Here is a 27,108-nt window from a genome sequence, read left to right on the forward strand (position 1 = left end):
GACCAGCAGTTCTTTTAGGGCACATACGATTTTCATCTTTACGTATTAACCATTGGCAATCAATGGATTATTTTAAGCAGGATGGAGATATCAGATTCGAGTGTCAGAAGATCACTCACTGCAGTGTGTACAAGGCATTGGATGAAATTTCCTCATCGGAAACTTAAGGGTGGAGATGCGTGCCCTGTGGATTGGACAGTTCATTATGATAAGCAAATTACATGTGGTATAGATGGGTTTTATATCAATGATACAGACAACTACATGGGGATAATCTACAAGAAGCAGCACAATCAGAAGGTCCTACACATACCTTTGAATTTTCTCTATGAACAGTGGCAGTCTGAACTCAGGAAGGAGATTGTTTTGTTTATGTGAACAGACTTCCTTCACCAGGGTAACTAATCCTTAGGGTGCTCACGAAAGAAGAGGAACTTCTTTCACTCTCTCACTCTGCCTCTCTGCTCTTTCTTCTCTCAAGCACATCTGGGTGCTTCCTGGAGCCTAGGTCTGGCTCCAAACCCATGAAAATTTGCCAAGAATAAAAGCTTCTCAAGAATGAGATGGATCCCGGGGCGTCCTCTCCAGAGAAGCTGGATAAAGAGAACTTAGTGGGTAAGTTCATTTTTCCTGCCTTAAGTTTATTTTATGTATATTACACAAAATGGGAGTTGTATCATTGCAGAGAGTAAGCACGAGGTGGATTAATGCATATTGAAATTGGCTTCAATTTCATTTAGAGCCCAGAATTTTGAAGTCATGGCATATTGTGGTTTTTATTTGCTTCTTGAAGACCAGTCTATGACTTGCCCTTTTTCTTAAGTGTTAGAGAGAATTTGTGTTTATCTTTATATTCATTTTTTGGCATTAGCTAGCAAAGTTATGTTGAGCAGGCTAAAATTTATTCATTCTTAAATATCATTTGATGATGGTTTGATTAAATAGAAAAGTTGGTTTGAGCTGCACCATGTCTGATATACTGATCTCTCAAGTTGAGGAAAATAGAACAGCCTGTAAATATGAAGTGTAGCTTGAATACTAATGTTCTTCTGTATTGCAGAGCATATTGCTTGCATTATTTTAAATCTTAGGATATTTCTAAAGTAGATTCTTTTATAACTTCATTTTATGGTGGAGAAAACTGAGCCTTCGAGAGTTTGAAAACTTGGAGGTTCAGAAAATGGTTATGGTGATGATGGTGATGATGTTGGTATATGTGTGTGTATGTGTGTGTGTGTGTGTGTAAGTCCTAACCTGTGCTCTATACAAGTAACCTGTGCTTCATGACACCAGTTAGAAATGCGGGACACATTCGGTATGATCATTTTGTAAAAAAGAAAATATACATTTAGAGATACCTACCTGAATTGGAAAAGAGACTTTTCTCTTGAAGTAGATCTAACAACACAGATAGATTGAAGACCACGGACATCATTTGGAAGGTGCATGTGGGACCACTCTTCCAGTGAACCTGGATTATTTTTTTAAGAAGTTTCATGAGACTTTTTAGCTTCCACTTAACAGGTTAAGACATCAACTGGATAAAGGGCACGGCTGAAGCTGTATCACCAGTGAAATATTTTAAAGCGTTCGTGGGTCTACTTGGATTTGATTTTTGACTACAAGGAACAACCTGCCCTATCACAGAACAAACGGAAGTAGGGCTTATACACAACTTCTGACTTCACGTGCTCTAGGCAGTTTATGAGGTGCGATGTCGGTCCTTCTCTGAGACGTGTGGCATGTGTTTGCCCTTGCCCTCCTCCATCTTGGACACACTGAGAAAACACCACCATTTGGTCTTTCAAGCTATGTAGGAAATTCCACACACAATGTTGGGAGAATTAAATGAATAACTGAGTCCTAGTTATCACCCCCAGTAGGAGCCCTCTGCAGAATGTGCCTCAGGCTGGGACCAAATTTCAAAAGCCCCAAGGGTACATTTCTTCCTGACTCCAAGTTCCGTGACGTCACAAGGATAAATCAGAATGTACAGAATGCTATAAACTAGGGCTTTCCCTCCCCACCCAGGGACCTCATTAGCACTTCTCATTAGCCTTGGACAGAAAACCCTACCCCTTCCTTTTTTTCTTTCTTGTTTTTCTTTAAGAGGTAAAGTGAAGTTAATTGGCATCTCGGTCATCTCCATCTTAGAAATTCTTCTCAACGTCAACATGCAAAAGAATCTTCCTGGGGATTGTTTTTAAAACACAGATCTGGTCCTCACCTCTAGAAGTTTTCATCCTTCTCAGACCTTCTGAGTCTGAGATGGAATTAGAAGTTTGCCTCCAAGTAAATTCCTAAACTAGTGAGGTTGCCAGATTAAGATCACATTTTGAGTGATTTAATTTAAATTTGGTTTCTTAAATTTAGCAATTCTGCATTTTTCCTTAAGGAAAAAAAGCTCTTGATACAACAATCTGTGTGGATATTTGAGAGAAAAAGCGAGGAGGACAGACAAATTGCAGGTGATGAAAAGATAGTGTTTACCTGTTGGGTTTCACTTTAGATTTTATGTTCGGTACTTAAAATCCTTGTTTCACTAGAGAAAGGACCAGGAAGTTGCTGAGACTCTGTTTTACTGGCTATATCTCCCCAGGATCAGAAGCAAACAGAAAAGGGGAAAGAATTTGTAACACTCTTTGCCAGGCCCAGAGAAAGTGATTGTTTTTATTCCACATACATTTTATTCCCCACCCAGCAAGAAGCATCTGGTCTTTCCTGTTCTAAAAATACACAAGACTTTTTTTCACTTGACTTGAGTAGTTTTTTTGCATAGAGAGTCCCATGGACAGAGGAGCCTGGCAGGCTACAGTCCATAGGGTTGCACATAGTCAGACATGACTGAAGAGACTTACCATGCAGATGGGTAGATTTTTATTTTTAAAGTGCTTTTTAAAATTATAATGGTAGCAAAAAATAAGAAAATTCTGAGCAGTATAAACCAGTCATACTTCCGACACTCAGAATTAACCACTGTTAATATTTTGGTTAATTTTCATCCAATATAGTTATTGTTGTTTTTTTAATGTGGACCATTTTTAAAGCTTTTATTGATTTTGTTATAATACTGCTTCTGTTTTATGTTTTGGTTTTTTTGCCCACAAGGCATTTGGGATTTTAGCTCTCCCTGCTCCCAGCATTGGAAGGTGAAGTCTTAACCACTGGACCACCAGGAAGTCCCCATCCAATATTTTTTCTAATCATACTACTTTACTAACAAGGATTATACTGTCCATATAATTTTACATCTTACGATTTTTTTCTTTTAACAATATACCACAGCAATTTTCAGCTTCACTGGTGGCTCAGATGGTAAAGAATCCGCCTGCAATGCCGGAGACCCAGGTTCGATCCCGGGGTTGTGAAGATCCCCTGGAGAAGGGAATGGCAACCCACTCCAGTATTCTTGCCTGGAGAATCCCATGGACAGAGGAGTCCGGCAGACTAAGTCCATGGGGTCGCAGAGTGGGACATGACTGAGTGACTTACACACATAGCAATTTTTTCATGTTTTTGTAACTTAAAAATTTTTTATGGTTTTTTGGCGAGATGTCATGGTTCACTTAATTATCCCTCCATTGTACTTTCAGGGTGTTTTTCTTTTTTTTTCAGGGTGTTTTGATTTACTGCTCTCATAAATAACACTATCATGAGAATGTTTGGGCATAAATCTTAAGGACAAAGTATTTGTATTTATTATGGGTAGTTATTTCAGACAGAAAAGGAAAGGGAGAGATGAGAATGATTTTAAGGAAAATGTTTTCTCTTTATTTTCTTCCTATAATGGTGGGAGTTGAGAGATAACACCTATGAAGGCGAAAACTTGAGGACCTGTTGTTCTCAGGTTAATTGACTCTCTTGAGAGCAAACAGAATCTCTCTGATGGATCCTTATTTCCAAACAAGAAACTTCAAACATATCAATACATCTATCCATCCTGTTGCTGAACATCATTTTTGATAGTCCAAAGTGTTGAGAGCACTGCCAACTTCATTCATTCAATGAACGAATCCAGAAACCACTGTGTTTCAGGAGATGGAGATGTCAAAATAAAATGCCTGCTCTCAGAGCAGTAAAAATTCACAGGAAAGTTAACTAAAAATTACAATGTACTATGAAAAGTGATGGTAGGCGGTGTTGTAGAAACTCAGAAGAGGAGCCCCTGGAGGTGAAGGTACGATTGGAAAGTCTTCCTAGAAAAGAAAGTGAGAGAAAGGAGAAGGTAGGGTGTGCAGGGGGTCTAGGGAACACAGAAGCCCACATAAAGCACAAGAACAAGTGAGGACTTTGGTGTTTTCTCTACCAAAGGGGATGTTTATGTGCTGTTAGCGTGTGATCTAGTCACCTAGATCCAGAAGTAAGAGAGACTGGGAGCTCCCTGGAGATCCAGTGGTTAAGACTCTGCACTTCTAATGCAGGGGGTGTGGGTTCGATCCCTCATCCAGGAACTGAAAGCCCACGTGTTGTGCAGCAAGGTCACAAAACTAAAACAAACAAAAACCGATAAACAACCAACTCCATCCCCCAAAAGAAAAAAAACAGAAGTGAGAAGAGAAGGCACTGCTACTTGAAAAACTAGATCGAAGATGCTCTAAGAGCCCATGTGTCAAGCCTGGTCTCTGAATGCCAGGCGTGGGAGTGGCTACTGCGTTTGACCGATGGCAATGGATGGAGTCCCGTAGGAGGCTGTGGGCCAGGCTGCCTGGGGTGGGAGAAGGTTATATAAAGAGGGGCACGCAAGTGGGGCTTTGTGTTGGCAACGCTTACGTTCTTGGGCTGAAAGGGAGTGTGCACAGTACTAAAAACATTATTTTTACACCTTTTTGAATATTCCATTTCAAAATACATCTTAACTCTTTCTTTAAAAGACCAAATGGTTAAAAAGAAACTTAGTATTAATATAAATGTGTCATGAAGTTCATGTCTGTAGTTGAGATGTAAATCTCAGTTTAGAAAACTCTTGGGGTTATGGAATTTTATAGCCCTAAGGACTAGCGATGATGATTAAATCATCACCTACACTGATTTGGCAGTTTTACAGCAAAGATCTGGTTGTCTTTCTCAGTGTCTCTCTGTCTCTCTCTCTCCTTCTCTTTCTTAAGGTTCTAAAAGTGGTCTGAAAGAACTTACAGAGTCAGTGACCAAGCCACTTTTTAGGAGGTAGAAACCTGTAGGAGTTAGGGTTTTATTGTACGTCCTCTTTTAAAATGTAGTTTTTGCACATGGAGAGGAGCCATCCACTGGATGGGCCAGAATATCCACAGCTGATATTTAGAATTGTATGGTAAAAATAAATAAATTAAGAAAAATATGGATACACGTATATGGATGGCTGAGTCCCTTCACTGTTTGCCTGAAACTACCACAACATTGTTAGATGACTATACCCCAATACAAAATAAGAAGTTTAAAGTTTGGGGGAAGAAAAAGAAAACAAATGTCAGTTGTCAAAGCACACACTGACCTGGACAAAATTAAATAGGCAAAAAAGGAAAACCTTACTCAAGCCTATTGCCGTCGAGGAGAGAGGAGGTCAAAACTCAGTCTGAACCAGCACCACCGAAACGAAGAGGTGTAGGGTGTTTCTTGTTTGTTTTTATACAATTTTGGTTGTTGTTGTTTGGCTTGCGGGATCTTAGTTCCCCAACCACAGATGGAACTCAGACCGGGGAAGTGAAATTGCCCAGTCTTATCCATTAGACCACTGGGAAATTCCCCAGGGTGTGGGGTTTTTAAAGGCTGCAGTGCACTAGTGGAAAAGTATGAATGACTTTGCAGGGTGGTCATAGACCATCTGGGTTTGGTTTGCTAATAAATTTCCCACATCTTTATGACGGGCAGTATATTTTACAACTTGCAGCGCAGTGTCTACTGAAGTCAGTCTCCTACCGCCCACAGAGACTGGGAGTGATGGGTGCTGTCTTCTTAGCAGTTGCGTTTCAAGAGAAGGTCTCCCAGGTCCTTGAGATAGATAGTCCCAGATTGCAAAAACTGGCAAGAAGTTTTGAAAAAGGCTTACATCTCAAAGGGGCAGAGAAAGAATTTACAAGGATAAATGTTCTAAAGGAAGTGCTCATGGAAAAGGGAAATCAGGGGCCTTGAGTCAAGAAGAATCTCTTTAAAGGTTCATCAAGCTGAAGGAAATGTTCAAAACTTGAGGAAATTCCTAGGCAGTGGCCTAGCTCACTAGGGGGCTTCCTAATGAGATTAATAATTTCTATGTGTGTGTTGTGTGCTCAGTCACTTCAGTGGTGTCCGACTCTGCAACCCCATGGACTGGAGCCTGCCAGGCTCCTCTGTCCATGGGATTTTTCAGGCAAGAATACCAGAGTGGGTTGCCAGGTCCTCCTCCAAGGCATCTTCCCAACCCAGGGATCGAACCCACATCTCCTGTGTCTCTTTCACTCCAGGCAGATCATTTACCACTAAGCCACTGGGGAAGTCCTATTAATTCCTTTACATGTAATTTATTTGTAGCTAGCCACATGTATAGGCTAGCTATAATTGTGCTAACAGAGAAGGAAACTAAGACCCCCAACAGGCTGATTAACTTGGAAGGCGTCATCTAGCTTTCATGTGCAGTGTCTCATTTAGAACGCAGGGTCACGGGACCTGGGACCTACAGTTTCCACCCCTGTAAGCACTGCCCACAGGCTGGTTGTGCTAAAGCTCTTCCATTCTCTCCATCCTCTTTTTTTTCTGAGTTTGCAGAGCAAGCAGTGAGCTTTCCATCCTCAGTACTATCCTGCCCATGGGTAGAGTGCATAAGTCTTAAACCCTTGGCCTGCGAGACTGAATACACAAACAGACAAAAGGCTGGAGCGTATCTAAAAATAGGACTCTGACCATCAACCTGCAGCAACCAGCCCAGAAAACCAACCCTTTATCTATAATAACCAGCCCAGGAAGCCAGCCTGCTAGATGGCAGATTTGCAGGGAGTCAGATTGTTATCTCTGACAACAGTTCAGGAAGCTGAACAATTACTTCTGTAACAATCAACCCTCAGTGGCCAGGGCTTGATTAATAACTGACAGCTCTCCTACTTTCTGTCTCTGACTGCAACTTAGGATCAACAGAAGAAAACCACACGGCACTCCTCTGTGATGGTTCTCCTAGACCATCACATAGGATGCTCTGCCTCTAGTTCGTCCACACATAACTTCACCAGGGTGACAGCCTCCAATCAAGGCACACCTGGAGCCTTCCATTTTTCCCCACTATAAAGCTTTCCCACTCCTCTGCCTACCTTTGAGTCTCTGCCAAAATGCTAATGATAGAAATTGACTCTTTTGTGATAGCAAATCCTGAATAAATAGCCTTTGCTTTTCTCTTTGCTGGTTGGTTTTCATTCCCACAGGCTCAATATGTGTAAGTCTATGTAATCACCACCCAGATCAAGATACGGAACATTTCCAGCACCTGAAAAGCTCTCTCATTATCTCTTCCCAGATAATACTCAACTGCCCAAACTCCACTACCCAGAGACAGTCTACTCTGACTTCAAACATAATAGATTAGTTTTGCCTTTTCTTGAATTAAATGATACAATATGAGATCATGCAATATGTATTCTTATGTTGTTGTTTAGTTGCTAAGTCGAGTCTGACTCTTTTGAGACCCCATGGACTGTAGCCCGCCAGGCTCCTCTGTCCATGAGATTTCCCAGGCAAGAATACTGGAGTGGGTTGCCATTTCCTTTTCCAGGAGATCTTCCTGACCCAGGGATCAAACCTGCACATCCTGCCCTGGCAGGTAGATTCTTTACTGCCAAACCACCAGGGAAGCTCATGTATTCTTATACATGGGATCAGAAAGTATGTACTCTTATGTCTAGTTTATTTTGCCCAATGTTTTGTCTATGAGATTCATTCATATTTTGAATATTTTGAATTCATATTTTGAATGCTATAGGAGTATAGCTTTTGTCTTTTTTCCTGAGTAATCTTTTATATGAACATAAAACAACTTTATTCATTCTACTGTTGATGGGTCTGGGTGGTTCTTTGTTTCTTGGATTTTATGAATAAAATTGCAATCAACATTCATGAATATGCTTTTCTCCATAATCAGCCTTCATTTCTCTGAGATATTACTTAGAAGTTGAATACTAAGTCATAAAGTAAGTGTGTGTTTGGCTTTAATAGATACTTTCAAATAGTTTTTCAAGGTGATTTTATCAATTTGCATCTATGAAACCTCCAATTGCCCCATAACCTTGATAAAATGTGGCGTTGCTGCTGCTGCTGCTGCTAAGTCGCTTCAGTCGTGTCCGACTCTGTGCGACCCCATAGACAGCAGCCCACCAGGCTTCCCTGTCCCTGGGATTCTCCAGGCAAGAACACTGGAGTGGGTTGCCATTTCCTTCTCCAATGCGGGAAAGTGAAAAGCGAAAGTGAAGTCGCTCAGTCGTGTCTGACTCTTTGCGACCCCATGGACTAAAGCCCACCAGGCTCCTCCATCCATGGGATTTTCCAGGCAAGAGTACTGGAGTGGGGTGCCATCGCCTTCTCTGAAAATGTGGCATTATCAGTCTTTAATTGTTTGCCATTCTGGAAACTGTGTATTATTATCTAATTGTGGTTTTCATTTCCCTGATGTATACTGTACATCATTGTTTTGGTGTTTTTAAACAATGTCATTACCTAAATGGCTATTTCTGCTTAGAGAGGAATTGACTATGTATAGTAACACATATCTGTGGGCTTGAATTGTATATAGTACTGATCTTGACTGAAGTGACTTAGCAGCAGCAGCAGCAGATCAAGACAAAATTGGGAAATAAGCAAGCAAGTCATCTAAACTATTTGAGTTCCTAAAATTTGTTTCTACTTATAATGCCATCTAAGTGGGGTTAGTGATCTAGAATATTCCTTCCCTACTTCCTAGCCTCATAGGAGTTAACATCTTGCCTTGAGTGTTTACACTTAGTCCTGGAGAGTATTTAAGTCTCCTCTGGTGCTATGGGCTGCATCTAAGCTCCAGGAACAAAGCCCCAGAGGCATGCACCTACAACTTGAAGCTTGGTTTTGCCTCACTGCCAAAGATTGTGGAACTTGCGGGTACCATTTTACTTAAACAGAGATTAAAGGGATGGTGACAGTGCTAACCAGGATGCTTTCTGGCTGCAAAATGAAGAGTTGGCCTCAGTTATCCCTAAATCCCTTCCAACTAAAGTCCCAGAGTCCTTCTCCCCAGAGTCAGCAGTGCTGGGACTCCGGTGTCTGTGCCGTATGGCTCATCTTTTGTTTCGCCAATCGAGGGGAAGATGCTCACTAGACACTGTGCTGTTCTTCATCCCCACTTACTTCACCAGCTGTGCGTATCTGAGAGGGAAGTGCAGCAGAGCCGGGACCCTGTTATCACACTGTCCTGTTGTCGATTTCCCTGTTATATGTGAACTCTTATTGGAAAGTTCCCCGTTTTATTCTCTTGCATCTGCAGCTCTAGCACCGCGTGCCTGACATATAACTGCTAAAAAGTGAAAAAAGTGAAGTGTTAGTCAGTCATGTCCGATTCTTTGCAACCCCATGGACTGTAGCCAGGCTCGTCTGTCCAAGGAATTTCCCAGGCAAGAACACTGGAGTGGGTTGCCATTCCCTTCTCCAGGGGATCTTTCTGACCCAGGGATTGAACCCAGGTCTCCTGCCTTGCAGGCAACTTCTTTACCGTCTGAGCCATCATGGAAGCCCCAAGCTGGTAAAATATCTGTTAGACGGATGAAAGAGAAATCGGGGTCAATTTGCTGCCCCCAGCAAAGTCCAGTTCTCCACCAGGGAGTAATACGATGGCAACTTCATGGTATGGGGACAATTACGCAGTTGGATGGCATCACTGACTCAATGGACATAAGTTTGGGTAAACTCTGGGAGTTTGTGATGGACAGGGAGGCCTGGCATGCTGCGGTTCATGGGGTCGCAAAGAGTAGGACATGGCTGAGTAACTGAAGTGAACTGAACTGACAATTACCCGGAGGAAACACCCCTCCACAGATTAGGATAAAGCAGGAGATGAACAGATGGCTAAAGCAGGAGATGATCGGAGAGGATATGGCCCCTTTTCTTTCCACCACCCCCTCAAGGGAATGGCTCAGGGAAGGCTCTGGAAGGATCCTTGTGTAGGATAAGGTAAAGGGTGGGTATGGGAGATGTATGAAGAGCCTTTATAATACAATCTCAGTATTTCCTTTGAATTGGAATTGTAATCCTCAAATCCACTTCTCAGCACAGCGTCCTGGTTTTAGCTGTGGGGGAGGTGGGGAGGAAGAAGGCTGGTTCTGCAGGAGGCTGCAAAAGCAGCTTGGTGCTCCCCCAGAGTTGCTGTGCTCACAACGCTGAGCTGCACAGCCTTGAGGGGACGGCGACAGCCCCACTTTAACAGCAGCTAATGACACCCCAGGCTCCACTGATCCTCCTGGGGCAGCGGCCTGGGTAATTCTAATGCTCAGGTGTAAATCTTGGAAGATTAATCATGTCCTAATCATGTCCTCATCTCTGGCCTCTCTCTCGGCACATTTAGTACTTAACAGAGCCACGCTCGCAGGTAATGATGCTAGGGACTGCGGCGGAGCTCATGGAGGTCAGGGCAGTTTTCTCCGTGACCAGCACTTTCTATTGCAGCTTGGTGTTAAGGCTGTAGAGTCTGGACATGTCTAGGGCTTGCTTGGGCTCCCCTGGTGGCTCAGACAGTAAAGAATTAGCCTGCAATGTGGGAGACCTGGGTTAGATCCCTGGGTTAGGAAAATACCCTGGAGGAGGGCATGGCAACCCACTCCAGTATTCTTGCCTGGGAAATCCCATGGACAGAGAAGCCTGGCAGGCTACAACCCACGGGATCGCAAAGAGTTGGATACAACTGAACGACTAAGCACAGCAAAGGGCTTGCTCACGGCATAAAGTGTAGCTGAGGTCCTTGTTGGAGTCCCAGCTCCCTGTGCGTGTGGTAGTGTAAAGTCACAGCCCCCAACACCCCTAGGTTTCTGAGCACCAACTGTGACAGTGTCAGCAGGGCGAAAACACACCAAAGGGGCAAGGACTGTGCTGCGTTCTCAAAGCTTTCCTCAAGATGCCAGCAAAGTGCGAATCATCTGGGAGAGTCGTGTCCAAGCAAGGTTATTGCAGCCTTGTTTGTAAAAGCAAAATTGCCAGTAGCCATAATATCCATCAATAGGAGAACAGCTAAATAAAACTTTTTTTTTGAGTCACACATTTAATATATGAGGCAACAATGAAGAAGAATAAGGTAGATCCAGATGTAGTGCCATGGAAATATCTCCAAAATGTATTCAGTGAATATATTTTGAAGGCAAATGGAGAAGAGGAGGGCAGAGGATGAAATGGTTAGATAGCTTCACCAACCAACGGACAAGAATTTGAGCAAACTCCGGGATATAGTGAAGGACAGGGAAGCCTGGCATGCTACAGTCCATGGGGTCGCAAAGAGCCAGACATGACTTAAAAATTGAACAACAATATTCAGTTTAAAAAAAAAAAAAGTAGAAACAGTGTGATGCCATTTCTCACAAAATCTACAAATCAAAACCAGGGTTTTCTAACTGTAGATACAAGTATGTAAATACACAGCAATCGGTCTCTAAGGACATATACCAAACTAAGTGGACTGAGGAGAGGATGGTTGGGGGACTCCAGTTTTATTCATATTTCTTGGATTTTTTATGAATGAGAATGTACATATACAAAGTCTGTCATTAGTAATAACTTTAAAAATGCTAATAAATAAAACATCAAAGATTCTATGAGAAGGCACAAAATGGCATTTTATCCTGCATAATAATAGTCTGATCTACCCCAATGTGGTCCAAAGTTTCGGAAGGTGATATATTGGAAATTTAAACTTTGATGTACGCAGGTAAACCCTTATTGTTATGGAGTAGATCTTTATGTGCATTTAAAGCCTATTAAAGAATATTTGCACTCAGAAGTTTTTCGCATGAAATATGTATCTGAAACTTAGATGCTTTTCATTTATTAGAATGCAGCAACTGAAAAGACTGAAAGTCAATGGTGAGGACAGGGTGTGTGGGAATAGGCACAGGGTACGAACTCTTTCAAGGGCACTTACCATCTATCAAAATTGTAAATACTAATCCCCTTGACCTAACACTTCCACTACTGGGAATTCTCCTACACAAGTCCACAAAGATACACATTAGGACTCCTCACAGCATTATCTCTAAGAGCAAAATCCTAGGATCTTGTCTCAGTTCAGTTGCTCAGTCTTGTCCGACTCTTTGCAACCCCATGGACTGCAGCACACCAGGCCTCCCTGTCCACCACCAACTCCTGGAGCTAGCTCAAACTCATGTCCATCGAGTCAGTGATGCCATCCAACCATCTCATCCTCTGTTGTCCCCTTCTCCTCCCGCCTTCAATCTTTCCCAGCATCAGGGTTTTTTCCAGTGAGTCAGTTCTTCCCATCAGGTAGCCAAAGCATTGGAGCTTCAGCTTCAGCATCAGTCCTTCCAATGAATATTTAGGACTGATTTCCTTTAGGATGGACTGGTTTGACCTTCTTGAAGTCCAAGGTACACTCAAGAGTTTTCTCCAACACCACAGTTCAAAAGCATCAATTCTTCAGTCCTTAGCTTTCTTTATAGTTCAACTCTCACATGCATGTATGACTACTGGGAAAAACCATAGCTCTGACTAGACGGACCTTTGTTGGTAATGTCTCTGTTTTTTAATGTGTTGTCCAGGTTGGTCATAGCTTGTCTTCCAAGGAGCAAGCATCTTTTAATTTCATGGCTGCAGTCATCATCTGCAGTGATTATGGAGCCCAAGAAAATAAAGTCTCTCACTGTTTCCATTGTTTCGCCGTCTATTTGCCATGAGGTAATGGGATTGAATGCCATGATGTTCGTTTTTTGAATGTTGAGTTTTAAGCCAGCTTTTAAGGATCCTTGTAAATATTCATAAATGCATGTTTGTCAAAGCACTGGTAGCAGTAAAATGGATAAGTGAGGATGAATTTGAGATGGTATCAGTGAGGCTTAGTGTCTTCTGTGGTTGGCCTGGACAACAGTGTGGATGGCTAAGGCAGTCATTGAGACAAAGGTAGCATAAGGTGTATGTGGATCATCTGAGTGGAGATACCAGCAAGTATTATTAGTTCCAGTGCCTGTGTGGAATGGGGAATTAATCAGAGGAAGTTAGGGGTGAGGGTGTGGTTGGTTGTCAAGGAGAAGAGAACAAGAAGCAGTAAGGATTTAAAACAAGGTGAAATAGTGAATGTAAATAATTCTAAAGTACAGGGATCTACCAGACCTGGATGCTTTACAAACAAGAATCATAGTACTTGAGAAATTATGTAATTGATGTGATTAAAGCTATAAAGCTTTAAGTGGCTGAAATATGGTTTGAATTTAGTTCTATCTCTTCCTAGGTGATATTAAGCTAAAATGCCCCTGCTGTGGTAGTATGTGATTAGCAAAAAGACACTGAATGTAGTGAGCTGATGTAACAAAATTCTATGAAAAAACAAAATTATCAAATATCAGTGCCTGACAAGTCTCTGTAATATTCATCAATCTGTAACATAGGGACAATGGTAGTAATAGACATTTACTAAGACAGATATAGGGCCTTTCCTGATGGCTCAGCAGGTAAATCAGCTTGAAATACAGGTGACCCAGGTTCAGTCCCTGGGTCGGAAAGATCCCCTGGAGGAGAAAAATGGCAACCTACTCCAGTGTTCTTGCCTGAAAAATCCCACGGACAGAGGAGCCTGGTGGGCTATAGTTCAAAGGGTCATGAAGAGTTGGACATGACTGAGCGACTATGCACAAACACGAAGGTAGATATTAATGTATGGGTTAAGTGCCTTATGTAAACAATCCCATTTAATCCTCATCAAGTTCTTCAAGGTAGGTAATATCTGTCCCCACCCTACAGATGAAGAAATTGAGGCTCAGAAAGATTGAGTGGTTTTTCTGAGACCACTAGGGAGTTAAAGACTCTCATAGAAACTCAAACGTAAGCACTCTTGAAAATGTTTTTCCTTGTGCTACAAGGTCTCCTTTGGGATAATAGTACCTACCTATCTGCCTCAGAGGTTGTCTTGATTTCACCTGGGGAATTCTGAGGCCCTGGGAATCTGTCTTTTATTTATTTATTCCATTTTTATTATTTTTGACTGCACCATGAGACATGCAGGCTGGACCTGTACCCTGGACCACCGGGGAAGTCCTCAGGAATCTGTCTTTTAAGATGGCACCCTGGTGATTTTCATGTGGGTGGTTTTATGTGTTTTGAGAGTAATAAACCATGGCAGCCCTATGTAAATGCTATGGTTATTATTATTATTGATTGCTATGAGATGTGTCTTGGAAGGGACAGGTCCATCTTCATCTAAAAACCTGAAGGAATATTTTCTGTGTGTGTGTGTGTGTGTGTGTGTGTGTGTGGTGTTACTGCCATCAAGAGTGTGTGTGGATTCAGGTTGCTTCCTCAGCTCCATTCCAGCTTGGCCAGCTCCCTGGATGGTTTCTTCATGCATGCCACTGAATCGCTTTCCTAAGAACCATGTCAGTTACAGGCTTGCCTCCTTCCCGTTACCTAGGCATCAAGAATAAAGGGCTTGGTGTATGTGGCTGGATCCTGCTTTTCCTTTCTTTCCTGCTGATGGTCATTACCTTCCCGATCTCCATATGGATGTGCTTGAAGGTAATACCCTGGGAAACAGATTGGTCTCTCTGTGTGAGTTGATGAACCATTAACACTAAATGCTCTCCCTTCATCTCTTAGATCATTAAGGAGTATGAACGTGCTGTTGTATTCCGACTGGGACGCATCCAAGCTGACAAAGCCAAGGGGCCAGGTATAACACTGGTTTTGTTGAACTATCATCAGGTTTACTTGAACTCTGTGACATTGCTAATGTTTGTTTTCAACTCACCGAAATGGCAATTTCATAGGACAGATTCTAATATTCTTGAAAGAAGAGTCTATTCAAACAGTAACTTAAAAGGCACATGGAGGAAAATGGTTATTTGCTACACCTCTCTAGTAACGTCTGTTGTCTGCCCCCTAATAAGATGTGTTTAAGTAAAACCATTCTCTGTTCAACTATATTGTGGAGTCTCTGGGGAACTTCCTTATTCATTTTGTGTGCTCTGCACTTGGCCATGTACTAAAGCAGGCACTCAGGTGTCTGTTACATTTTTAAACATATGAGAAACTTCAAAAGGAGAAGCTTGTTACAGAGACTTGGCCATTTCAAGTAGTATGATCCTACTTGTCTAATATAGACTTACCTTGTGGTCAAGTGAAAGTGAAAGTCACACAGTCGTGTCTGACTCTTTGTGACCCCCATGGACTATACAGTCCATGGAATTCTCTAGGCCAGAATACTAGGGCTTCCCTGGTAGCTCAGTCTGTAAAGGATCTGCCTGCAGTGCAGGAGGCTCAGGTTTGATCCCTGGGTCGGGACAATCCCCTGGAGAAGGAAATGGCAAACCACTCCAGTATCCTTGCCCGGAAAATCCCATGGACAGAGGAGCCTGGTGGGCTGCAGTCTATGGGGTCGCAAAGAGTCAGGCATGACTGAGTGACTAACACTTTCACACTGGTGGTCCAGTGGCTAAGTCTCCGAGCTCCCAATGCAGAGGACCTGGGTTCAACCCCTGGTCAGGGAGCTAGATCTCACATGCTTAAATTACATGCTTCAGTGAAGACCCTGTGCATTGTCTAATAAGGAACCTAAGGGAAAGAAAGCAAGAAATGCTTGTTAATGGGTATTTTTATGAGTTCATCCAAATAGCGGTGATGGGATTATCCAACTGAGGAATTACAGAGCAAAGGTAAACCCTTTCTAGTCATGTTTCACCTGGTGGAGCCAAGGTTATAACTTAGAAAAAAAATTGGATTTGAAATAGGTGGAATAACCACAGCTTGAAGGACTCTGGAGAAAAGTCTCTTCTAAATGAATTTTCCCAGAAGAGTTCACCACTAAATGTCCCAGGGTAACAAATCTCGTCATACACGTCTCTGGGGCTGAGGAGTTACCTCAGAATGTCACAAGAGCCAGAGGGAAACAGGCCAAATTGCTAACAGAGAACCTCTCCACTTCTGTAAATCGTAAACTATTCTTTAATAATAAAAGTATTCATAACAGGAGTTACTACTTCTTGAGAACTTAATACATGCCTGGCACTATGATTTTTTTTTTAATAATTTTATTTATTTATTTTTATTTGTGTTTCTTCTGCATCCTCCTTGCTGTGTGGGCTTTTCTTTAGCTGTGGTGAGCGGGGGCTACTCTCTAATTGCGGTGTGTGGATTTCTCATTTCAGTGGCTTCTCATGGTGGAGCAGGGCTCTAGGGCATGCAGGCTTCAGGAGTTGCAGCTCCCGGGCTCCAGAGCACAGGCTCAAGAGTTGTGGTGCATGGGCTTAGTTGCCCCGTGGCCTGTGGGATCTTCCTGGACCAGGGATCACATCTGTGTCTCCTTCATTGACAGGTGGATTCTTTACCACTGAGCTACCAGGGCACTATGTTTAGCATTTTATTGCATTATCATGTTGTGTGTGTACTGGTCGCTCATTTGTATCTGACTCTTTTCCATCCCATGGACGGTAGCTGGCAAGGCTCCTCGGTCCATGGGATTTCTCAGGCATGAATACTGGAAAGGGTTGCCATTCCCTTCTCTGGGGGATCTTCCTGACCCAAGGGTTGAACCCAGGTCTCCCATATTGCAGGCAGATTCTTTTGCCATCTGAGCCACCAGGGAAGCCCTGATCATGCTTAACCTTCACTATCATCTTATAGGAATTGGGTGACTGAAGCTCAGAAAAATTAGATGAATGTTTCTAGGTCACAAGCTAGTAACCAATAGGGCTGGGACTTACCTCTGACTAGTTCTAAGGGCCATGATTTTAACCGGTGACTTAGCACCCAAAAAAGGAGTAAATTAGGAAGTAATCCTTACCTCAGAAAGGCTTAGAGACCAAAAGAAAGAAAGCACCTTAGCAGTGTTTTCTGTTGATGCTACTAGCCCTTTGCAAGGTACCCAATGCAAAAACTTGTTTCTTCTTTGAAAACAAAAACAGAATCTTTTCGGTAAATGGAAAAGGATGGGTGTCCCCATCGCGCTGACATGCTTGTGATTCTAGTCTTGGTCACTCTTGCTGTAGAGAAGCTTCACCAGAGCAAAGTTAAGGCATCATGGAATCCTCAAAGCAGTGTCCTCAGCCCTCCCTGCTCCCCAGTCTAATACTTGACAGCTCAGAGAGAAGTAAGAGTATTCACAATTGAGGAAAGTCGTTGTATATGAGCTAGAACACAGTTACAGAGAAACTGTAAATGTTGTAACACATTAGTTTTAGGGACACAGAAATTCTGGGAAGATTTTAATGCTAACATTCCTTCAGTCCTGAAGAATATAAATGAGAATGTGGACAGACATTGATATTCAAGGCCTAAAGTCTATGCTTGAATCTTTGTACAGATACCTTTAACCCAGGGAAAAACCAATTTCCAAAATATTCTTATAAATAAATGTCTAACTCAATACTTGAATAGAAGTAGGTCCAATGTTTTTTAATTTTTAATTTCAATTGGAGGATAATTGGTTTATAATATTGTATTGCTTTCTGCCATCAGCATGAATCAGCCACAGGTATACATAAGTCCCGTCCCTCTCGAAGAATATCTAATAATTAAATGTTAGGGCTTCCCTGGTGGTCCAGTGGTTAAGACGCTGTACTTTCACTGCAGGGGTGTGGGTTTGATCCCTGGTTGGGGAGTTAAGATCCCACAGGCCTCTCAGCCAAGAAAAACCAAAACATAAAACAGAAGCTATATTGTCACAAATTCAATAAGGACTTTAAAAAATGGTCCATAGAAAAAATATTGAAATAAATCAAAATTATATGCCAAGAATCTTTAGCTTCTTAACAAAAGATTTTAATTTCTAGGGAATCACTTTCCTTTAGTCCTTAACTCATCAGGTCAGTTCAATTCAGTCGCTCAGTCATGTCTGACTCTTTGTGACCCCATGAATCCCAGCACGCCAGGCCTCCCTATCCGTCACCAACTCCTGGAGTTCACTCAAACTCATGTCCATCGAGTCGGTGATGCCATCCAGCCATCTCATCCTCTGTCGTCCCCTTTTCCTCCTGCCCTCAATCCCTCCCAGCATCAGGGTCTTTTCCAATGAGTCAACTCTTCACATGAGGTGGCCAAAGTACTGGAATTTCAGCTTTAGCATCAGTCCTTCCAATGAACACCCAGGACTGATCTTCTTTAGGATGGACTGGTTGGATCTCCTTACAGTCCAAGGGACTCTCAAGAGTCCTCTCCAATACCACAGTTCAAAAGCATCAATTCTTCTGCACTCAGCTTTCTTCACAGTCCAACTCTCACATCCATACATGACCACAGGAAAAACTATAGCCTTGACTAGATGAACCTGTGCTGGCAAAATAACATCTCTGTTTTTTAATATGCTATCTAGGTTGGTCATAACTTTCCTTCCAAGGAGTAAGCGTCTTTTAATTTCACAGCTGCAATCACCATCTGCAGTGATTTTGGAGCCCCAAAAATAAAGTCTGACACTGTTTCCACTCTTTCCCCATCTATTTGCCATGAAGTGATGGGACCGGATGCCATGATCTTCGTTTTCTGAATGTTGAGCTTTAAGCCAACTTTTTCGCTCTCCTCTTTCACTTTCATCAAGAGGCTTTTGAGTTCCTCTTCACTTTCTGCCATAAGGGTGGTGTCATCTGCATATCTGAGGCTATTGACATTTCTGCCGGCAATCTTGATTCCAGCTTGTGCTTCTTCCAGTCCAGCATTTGTCATGGTGTACTCTGCATAGAAGTTAAACAAGAGGAGTGACAATATACAACCTTGACGTACTCCTTTTCCTATTTGGAACCAGTCTGTTGTTCCATGTCCAGTTCTAAAACTGTTGCTTCCTGACCTGCATATAGGTTTCTCAAGAGGCAGGTCAGATGGTCTGGTATTCCCATCTCTTTCAGAATTTTCCACAGTTTATTGTGATCCACACAGTCAAAGGCTTTGGCATAGTCAATAAAGCAGAAATAGATGTTTTTCTGGATCTCTCTTGCTTTTTCCATGATCCAGCGGATGTTGGCAATTTGATCTCTGGTTCCTCTGCCTTTTCTAAAACCAGCTTGAACATCTGGAAGTTCACGGTTCACGTATTGCTGAAGCCTGGCTTGGAGAATTTTGAGCATTACTTAACTAGCATGTGAGATGAGTGCAATTGTGTGGTAGTTTGAGCATTCAGTGTCAGACTTTATTTTTTTGGGCTCCAAAATCACTACAGATGGTGACTGCAGCCGTGAAATTAAAAGACGCTTACTCCTTGGAAGGAAAGTTATGACCAACCTAGATAGCATATTCAAAAGCAGAGACATTACTTTGCCAACATAGGTCCGTCTAGTCAAGGCTATGGTTTTTCCAGTGGTCACATTTGGATGTGAGAGTTGGACTGTGAAGAAAACTGAGCACTGAAGAATTGATGATTTTGAACTGTGGTATTGGAGAAGACTCTTGAGAATCCCTTGGACTGTAAGGAGATCCAACCAGTCCATTCTGGAAGGAATGATGCTAAAGCTGAAACTCCAGTACTTTGGCCACCTCATGTGAAGAGTTGACTCATTGGAAAAGACCCTGATGCTGGGAGGGATTGAGGGCAGGAGGAAAAGGGGACGACAGAGGATAAGATGGCTGGATGGCATCACCGACTCGATGGACATGAGTTTGAGTGAACTCCGGGAGTTGGTGATGGACAGGGAGGCCTGGCGTGCTGCGATCCATGGGGTCGCAAAGAGTCGGACACGACTGAGCGACTGAACTGAACTGAACTGAACTTGAGCATTCTTTGGCATTGCCTTTCTTTGGGATAGGGGGAAATAATTACCCCAAAGTTAAAGATCTACTTATTGAAGATCATCTGATATACTCCCACAAAAATAATGTACTGTATATCTAGGAAACAATCTATTGCAGTTATTTTCAGTTGGTCAAATTTTAAACTGTATTTACTTTTGCACAGGTCTGATTCTGATCTTGCCCTGCATAGATGTGTTTGTCAAAGTTGATCTCCGGACCGTTACTTGCAACATTCCTCCCCAGGAGGTAATGCTGACTAAAGATATGTTTCTGGAAATAAAGCCAATCTCTTCCCTGTTACGTGGACAGTTGAGAATTCATAATATGTTTTCAAACGATAAAGGGAAAGATGAACTGAATTCTTAGAGACCTGCTGGAGGAGTCCTAGGTGGCTCCTGAAACTTTGGGGCCTTGTTTTGCCAGATGAGAATGGAGCCAAGAGCAAGGGCTGCAAAGGTAGAAAACGTGGAATGATTGGGTGGGAGAAAGTCTGGAAGGAGAGAGAGAATGGATACAGAAGGTAGAGAAGCTGAGATGCAGAATGACAAGCAGATGCTTGGGAGAGTCTGATAAATGATTTTAAGAAGGAGCTGAAAGTAATTTGGTAGGTGGCACTCACTGGTTATGATATTATCCTTTTCATCACCTTTTCAGGAAATGCTTTAGTGTCATCTATATCTCTCACCTCTGCTCTAAATTGTTTATCTGTTTGGATCCAGCAATGTGAGATGGGCATGGAGAAAGAACACCCAGGGCACAGGGCTCACCCGCAGTTGGATTTCAAATAATGCTTTTCAGTTCTTGAAGTACTGAAACTGAATGAATCAAGCCAGTGACTGGGGGACAGGGGAGAGAAACAGAGTTATTAATCGTCATGCAACTTTCTAATAAACAAAAACAATCCAGGGAGAGAAAAGAAAGTGTGTGGAAGAGCAAAGGGGATTAGAAGAGAGAACAATCAACATCTTTGGGTAAATGATAATTTTCCTCTCTCTGGTCCAGAAAACTGAATCAAGACCCAGCCATGATGTCTTCATAGCACTGGCGGGAGTTACAGAGTCCTTACCTTAGAATTCAGCCCTAATCATAAGAGACCTTGGGATGCCTAGGGACCTGTCACAGGCTTTTTATGGCTCCGTGGTAAATAGTTCTAGGTGGGAGAATGGAGTTCTAGGGTCTAATTTCGTGGTATGCCCAGAAATCTGATTTTTTCCGAAGTCCCTTGTCATGTTAGTTCAGAATAACTAATGCAGAGCCTCTATAAAGTTAAATTGGTTTTTCTTTATCTGAATATAGAACACGGATCTCTGGTGCCATCTATGTTTTCTAAGAAACATTGCTATTCATCAAACTGATGAAACAGAACCAAAAAGATTTCAAGTATCAGGGAAATGACTTTTCTACCTCTATTTAGAAGGTAGAATTTCAGCAGGGGTCTACATTTTAAAGTGGAAACACCTGCTTCACCTCTGAGTAGGGGATGTGAGACTTCCATAAGATGCAGTTACAGGGATAGGTACATATCACACCTATGTAGGAATTTGGTTACTAATTAGGATGATAGTAGATTCAAGTCAGGGCAGATTTTTGGTGATGCTGGCATGAGTTGTGATGAGCGCTCTTCTTCTGTGGAGTGGACTCTGAGGTAGTCTGCCGCTGTTTTGGTCATTGTGAAAGTCATGTGTCTCTGTGCTCAGTTGCTCAGTCGTGTCTGACTCTTTGTGTGAAAGTCACATGCATGTGATTTTCCGTGTTCTTGCTCTCCAGATCCTCACCAGAGACTCTGTGACCACTCAGGTGGATGGAGTGGTCTATTACAGGATCTATAGCGCCGTCTCGGCGGTGGCTAATGTCAACGATGTCCATCAAGCCACGTTTCTGCTGGCTCAGACCACTCTGAGGAATGTCTTAGGGACACGGACCTTGTCCCAGATCCTAGCTGGCCGAGAAGAGATCGCCCATAGCATCCAGGTAAAGCCTGCATTGTTAATCCACTCATTTTAATTATCGGTGATAATCAAATATCAGCAGTTCAAAGCACCTCCTCCATGTGTGCACACACACATGTGCACACACACATGTGCACACACACATGTGCACTGCTGCTCTTAACACATGGGCTTCAGTTTAGCATTTCTTTTTTTTTTTTTAAACAATCATGAGGTCCAGATTTAAATATGTAGGTGGGAAGAGGGAGCCACTGGAATTGCTTTTGGAACTCAAAATGTTGAATTGACATCATACACTTCAGCTTTTTCCTCCTAGGAAAGCTGACTTCATGCTCCCAATGTCAATAAAGATATGAATAGTAATCGTAGTTATGCTATTGATGAGGATGTAACAGGTAGCCCTCTCACCTCTTGTTCACCCTAGATTATGTATATGTGTGTATGTGTGCTAAGTCTTGTCCAACTCCATGGACTGTAGCCTACCAGGCTCCTCTGTGGAATTTTCCAGACAAGAATACTGGAATGGGTTGCTATTTCCTACTCCTACTTCCTGACCCAGGGATTGAACCTGCATCTCTTGTGTCTCCTGCATTGGCAGGCAGATTCTTTACCACTGTGCCACCTGGGAAGCCCTAGATTATAGACAATCACATTTCTGTGTTTTTGGAATCAATTATGTTTTTATTCTAAGCCTGCCTTCTCTAAGAGGGAAATTCATCTTTGGTCCTTCTTGGCTTCTCCTCCAGTCTCTAAGGTAGCACAAAGTCCCTGAGGCTTTATAAGATAATATCAATTCTGCATGATAATGCTCCATGCCATTTTAAGAGCTTCACAAGTTCAATGACTCAGATGTTTCCCCATCACAGTTAGGTCAGTGGCTTCTTGGGAGTTCTCCCCATCTCCCGGCTCTCTGCAGGGATCACAGGAAAGCAAGGGCTCACTTGCTAGTTGGTAGCACGGAGATCTCTGCCCTTTACGCTTTAGGAGAACTATTCATCTAATCTTGCTATTTCTTGAGGCATTCTTTCTCATCCCTACCCCTCCAGGATAACCAGCAAGCTATCTTCAGTTGTCTGAAGCTCTAACGAAGGATGAGGATGTCTTTGGTTTTAGGCTTCTTCTGCCCTAAAAAAACATGTATGCCTTGCTACCTGTTTAAAACTGAGCCACAGGTCAGAGGTTAAACAGAGCAAGAAAAAGCGTATCTCAAAAAGTACCCAGTGATAATGTTAAGATATATTGAATTATTGCTGGGCCATGATAGATATCTTATGTGTATTCTATCCAAACCTCATGGCAATCCTGAAAGAAAACCTTTCATAGGTATGAAGACTGAGAATCAGAAAGGTTAAGGAGTGAGCCCAATGATTCACAGCTGTAAATGGCAGAACCAGGACAAATGCCATTGCTGCCTGCTTAGTGTCAGTGACAAGAAAATGTGGGGTATCTGCTCAAATCTAGATGAACAGTGTATGTTCTTTAGGAATGGTTTGGGTGCATCTGCTGAGTAACCACCTCTTAAAAGAAATACCAACTTATGTTTCTGAATCCTTCCTGGGATTTACTTCAATTCCAGGAAGGCAGCGATAAGAACTCCTATTTTCTTCCCAAATGGTCTCACTCCAAATGCTGTAAATTCAAAAGGAGAAAAGGAAGAGTGTTTCTCTTGCATATGTAAAATATAGCAGACTCTTTTATCGCATTGCCTGTATTCTGATTGATGTCCTTTCTTTTGACTTGGAAACAGACCTTACTTGATGATGCCACTGAGCTGTGGGGGATCTGCGTGGCCCGGGTGGAAATCAAAGACGTCCGGATTCCCGTGCAGTTGCAGAGGTCCATGGCCGCTGAGGCCGAGGCCACCCGGGAAGCCAGGGCCAAGGTAAGGGCGACTCCAGTCGGTACTGGAGGCTGAGCCCCCCACCCTGGAGCCCATGAGGATGGAGCTTGAATGGAAGCTCAGGCTTCCTCAATGATTTTAATAAGAAGGCTGCTTCTTTTCCTCCCTTTGTTGTTGTTGTTTTTTAGAAGTTTTACCGAGAATTTCTTCCTGAATTAAAAGGTCATGGGCAACTTTGAGGGGAAGGATGGGGGAAGGCATATTAAGGGAGTTTGAAATGAACATGTACATCTGCTATATTGAAAATGGGTAACCAACAAGGACCTACTGTAGAGCACAGGCAACTCTGCTCAATGTTATGTGGCAGCCTGGATGGAAGGGGAAGTTGGGGGAGAACGGATACATGTATATGTGTGGCTGAGTTCTTCTGCTGTCCATCTGAAACTGTCACAGCATTGTTAATCAGCAATGTTGTTGTCGTTCAGTTAGTCAGTCAGTTGTGCTGGACTCTGCGACGCCAGACTTCCCTGTCCTTCACTATCTCACGGAGTTTGTTCAAACTCATGTTAATCATCTCTACCCCAATGCAAAATATTATAATATAAATATAGATTTATATTATACACAGTGACTTAGCAAGGTGGGTCCCCTTGAGAGACATGAGCAAGGCAAACACCAATCCCCAGGTCTCACCTCAGACTCAGTGAAGCAGAGGCTCCAGTGGGCCCAGGAACCTACATTCTCATGTAGCTGGTGATTCTGATGTAGCAACCTGGTGCCTGTCTTTCGAGTGTTAACCCTCTAGTATGTTAAATGAACACACTAGATTAAGAGGACCAGGTGCCTACAATCCAGGTTAGAGTTACAAAATATGAGCACAACTTGGTCTCAAGTGTTCTTGAATCTATTGGATTCATAGCCTTCTTGTCTGTGTGGAGGAATTTCCTGAAGTATCAGAAACCCGTTGAGATTAGAAGCCTCCAACTATCCTCTTTGGAATCTTACTTGGGAGTCCAGGAAGATTCCCTCTGCTTATCTCTGACTTCTCTGTTGAGCTCCAGCAGCTTCTAAGCGGTGGACTTGGGAGGCACTTTTGCACATGGGCAGTGAGTGCCCACGACGGGGGAGTTGAGTTCCAAGTCATTCCTGGGCAGCTTGAGAACCAGAGGAGGTGCAGGGTGCTTAGGAGGGTTCCAAAGAGGGTTTGCAGACTGCACTAGCTGCTGCTTGTAATCAAGAGCAGGTGGAACTGGAAACAATTCTTACACTGTAAGAAGGAAACAAAATTGGAAATTTTTTTGTTCTAATTCTGTGAAAAGTGCCATTGGTAGTTTATTAGGGGCTGCATTGAAACTGCAGATTGCTTTAAGTAGTATAGTCATTTTCACAGTGTTGATTCTACCACTCCAAGAACATGGTATAGCTCTCCATCTGTTTGTATTATCTTTGATTATCTTTCATGAGTGTTTTTTAAAGTTTTCTGAGTACAGGTCTTTTGCCCTCTGTAGGTAGGCATTTTATTCTTTTTGTTGCAATGGTAAATGGGATTGTTTCCTTAATTTCTCTTTCTGACCTTTCATTGTTAGTGCATAGCACAGGGAGCTCAGCTCGGTGCTCTGTGATGACCTAGATGGTGGGATGGGGGGTCTGGTGGGAGGGAGGTCCAAAAGGAGGGGATATATGTATACATATCGCTGGTTCACTTCCTTGTACACAGAAACTAACACAATGTAAAGCAATTATACTCCAATTAAAAAATGAAACAAAATTGGCAACAGAATGAAAATTTTTTAAAAATCTGTGATAAATGAAACTACAGAAGAAAAAGCCAGTTGGAAGCCTTGAATTTCAGACTTCTCAGCAAATGAAAGCAGCAGATGGGGAGCACAGATTCAAGAGCATCACTATGGTGGCTGGACCTGTATTTGTTTGGGTTAAAGGCAGGGCTTTTATTTTGTTTGGAATGAAAAGTAGGGACTCATAATTTGTAAGTTATCTCCCTGTTTCCTGCAACCTCCTCAAATTTCTCTAATCACATAAGGATATGAAACTCTAATCCTTGCCGAAACATGGGTCAAACATGGGTGGCCAAGTGGGGGCTAGGAGAGAAACATCATTGCAGACCCAGAAAAAGAAAGCAAGCACTAGTCACAATCGGGAACCTTATTTCTAAAGTCTTTTCTTTCTGCTGGTGTAGGTCCTTGCAGCGGAAGGAGAAATGAATGCTTCTAAAGCTCTGAAGTCCGCCTCCATGGTGCTGGCCGAGTCCCCGGCAGCCCTCCAGCTGCGTTACCTGCAGACCTTAGCCACCGTGGCCACAGAGAAGAATTCCACCATTGTGTTTCCTCTGCCCATAAATATGCTAGAGGGCATTGATGGCATCACCTACGACAACCACAAGAAGGTCCCCAACAGAGCTTGAGGTCCTCCTGCTGCCTCTGGCCATCACTTAGACATATCTGTTCCTATGGCAACCCCAGCACTTAGAAGTGTTGAGAATGTCAACACTATTCAAGCAGAGTAACTTTACAGCTGGATCAGCATTAGCAGGAAAAGGCATAGAGGCTACAAAAAAAAAAGAAAGTAAGAAAGAAAGAAAAAAGAAAAAAAAAGAAGGGCTGTATGCTACTTTTATTTTTAAGAAAGGAAAGAAAACTTTGCATTAGTCTTAGGATAATCAGTAAGTAGGCATCGCTGACTTAGAACAGGAACTTTCTTGCTGTAGCTGGGGTGATCTTTGGGTGACCGTGATTACGATTTCAGAACTGTTTTTTAATGAGGTTAAGCAGGGCTTCCCTGGTGGCTTAGATGGTAAAGAATCTGCCTGCAATGTAAGAGACTTGGATTCAATCCCTGGGTTGGGAAAATTCCCCTGGCACTCTAGATAATCGACAAAGTACCACATTTATACTAGCTATTTGCCTTATCAATCGAAAGTGATTATTTGCTCACTTTCCAGTTCTAGCTATCTGCTTTGTAATTCCAAAGTAGTTATTAGCTAAATTTCTAATTGTGACAACAAATCCCCAGAATGCTTAAAATTATGATTGATTTTGATGTTAAGGACTAAAGAGGCACTGAGGCTTCTGGCTGCAAATTTATCACCACCTCCCTCTTCCAGGCAGACTGCCCTCAGCTCCCTGGCTGCGTGTCCTCCTCCTGGAACTGTGGCCAATCCTGGCCTCCCAGCACCTTTGTCAGAGGGTGAGATAAGACACTGCGATCCTGCAGGCTTCAGTCTGCTTATTTGTTCACAAGTGAGAAGCTGGCAAAAGGCTGTGTTATTTGAAATCACTGGGGAACAATAGCCTGCGAACTTAATGTTTTCAATCTATCCTTAGTCCCAAGAGTCACAAGTCATCAAGGATTGCTTGTAATGATTCTTCCTCTCTAACCCATGCCCCCAAACCTCTCAAAAATAAAGACGCCATAGAATGTGAA

General features: G+C 42.7%; 1 protein-coding gene across 1 annotated transcript; it reads left to right on the forward strand.

Moving 5' to 3' along the window:
- STOML3 (stomatin like 3) lies at nucleotides 1–27,108 on the forward strand. Its single transcript, XM_061434720.1, has 7 exons — nucleotides 1–615; nucleotides 14,579–14,682; nucleotides 14,764–14,836; nucleotides 20,042–20,124; nucleotides 21,646–21,849; nucleotides 23,575–23,709; nucleotides 25,865–27,108. The coding sequence occupies exons 1-7, from the start codon at nucleotides 564–566 to the stop codon at nucleotides 26,087–26,089; spliced, it is 876 nt and encodes a 291-aa protein (XP_061290704.1). The 5' UTR covers nucleotides 1–563; the 3' UTR covers nucleotides 26,090–27,108.

Source organism: Bos javanicus, chromosome 12 (genome assembly GCF_032452875.1).
Source record: "Bos javanicus breed banteng chromosome 12, ARS-OSU_banteng_1.0, whole genome shotgun sequence".
NCBI classification, from domain to species: domain Eukaryota; kingdom Metazoa; phylum Chordata; class Mammalia; order Artiodactyla; family Bovidae; genus Bos; species Bos javanicus.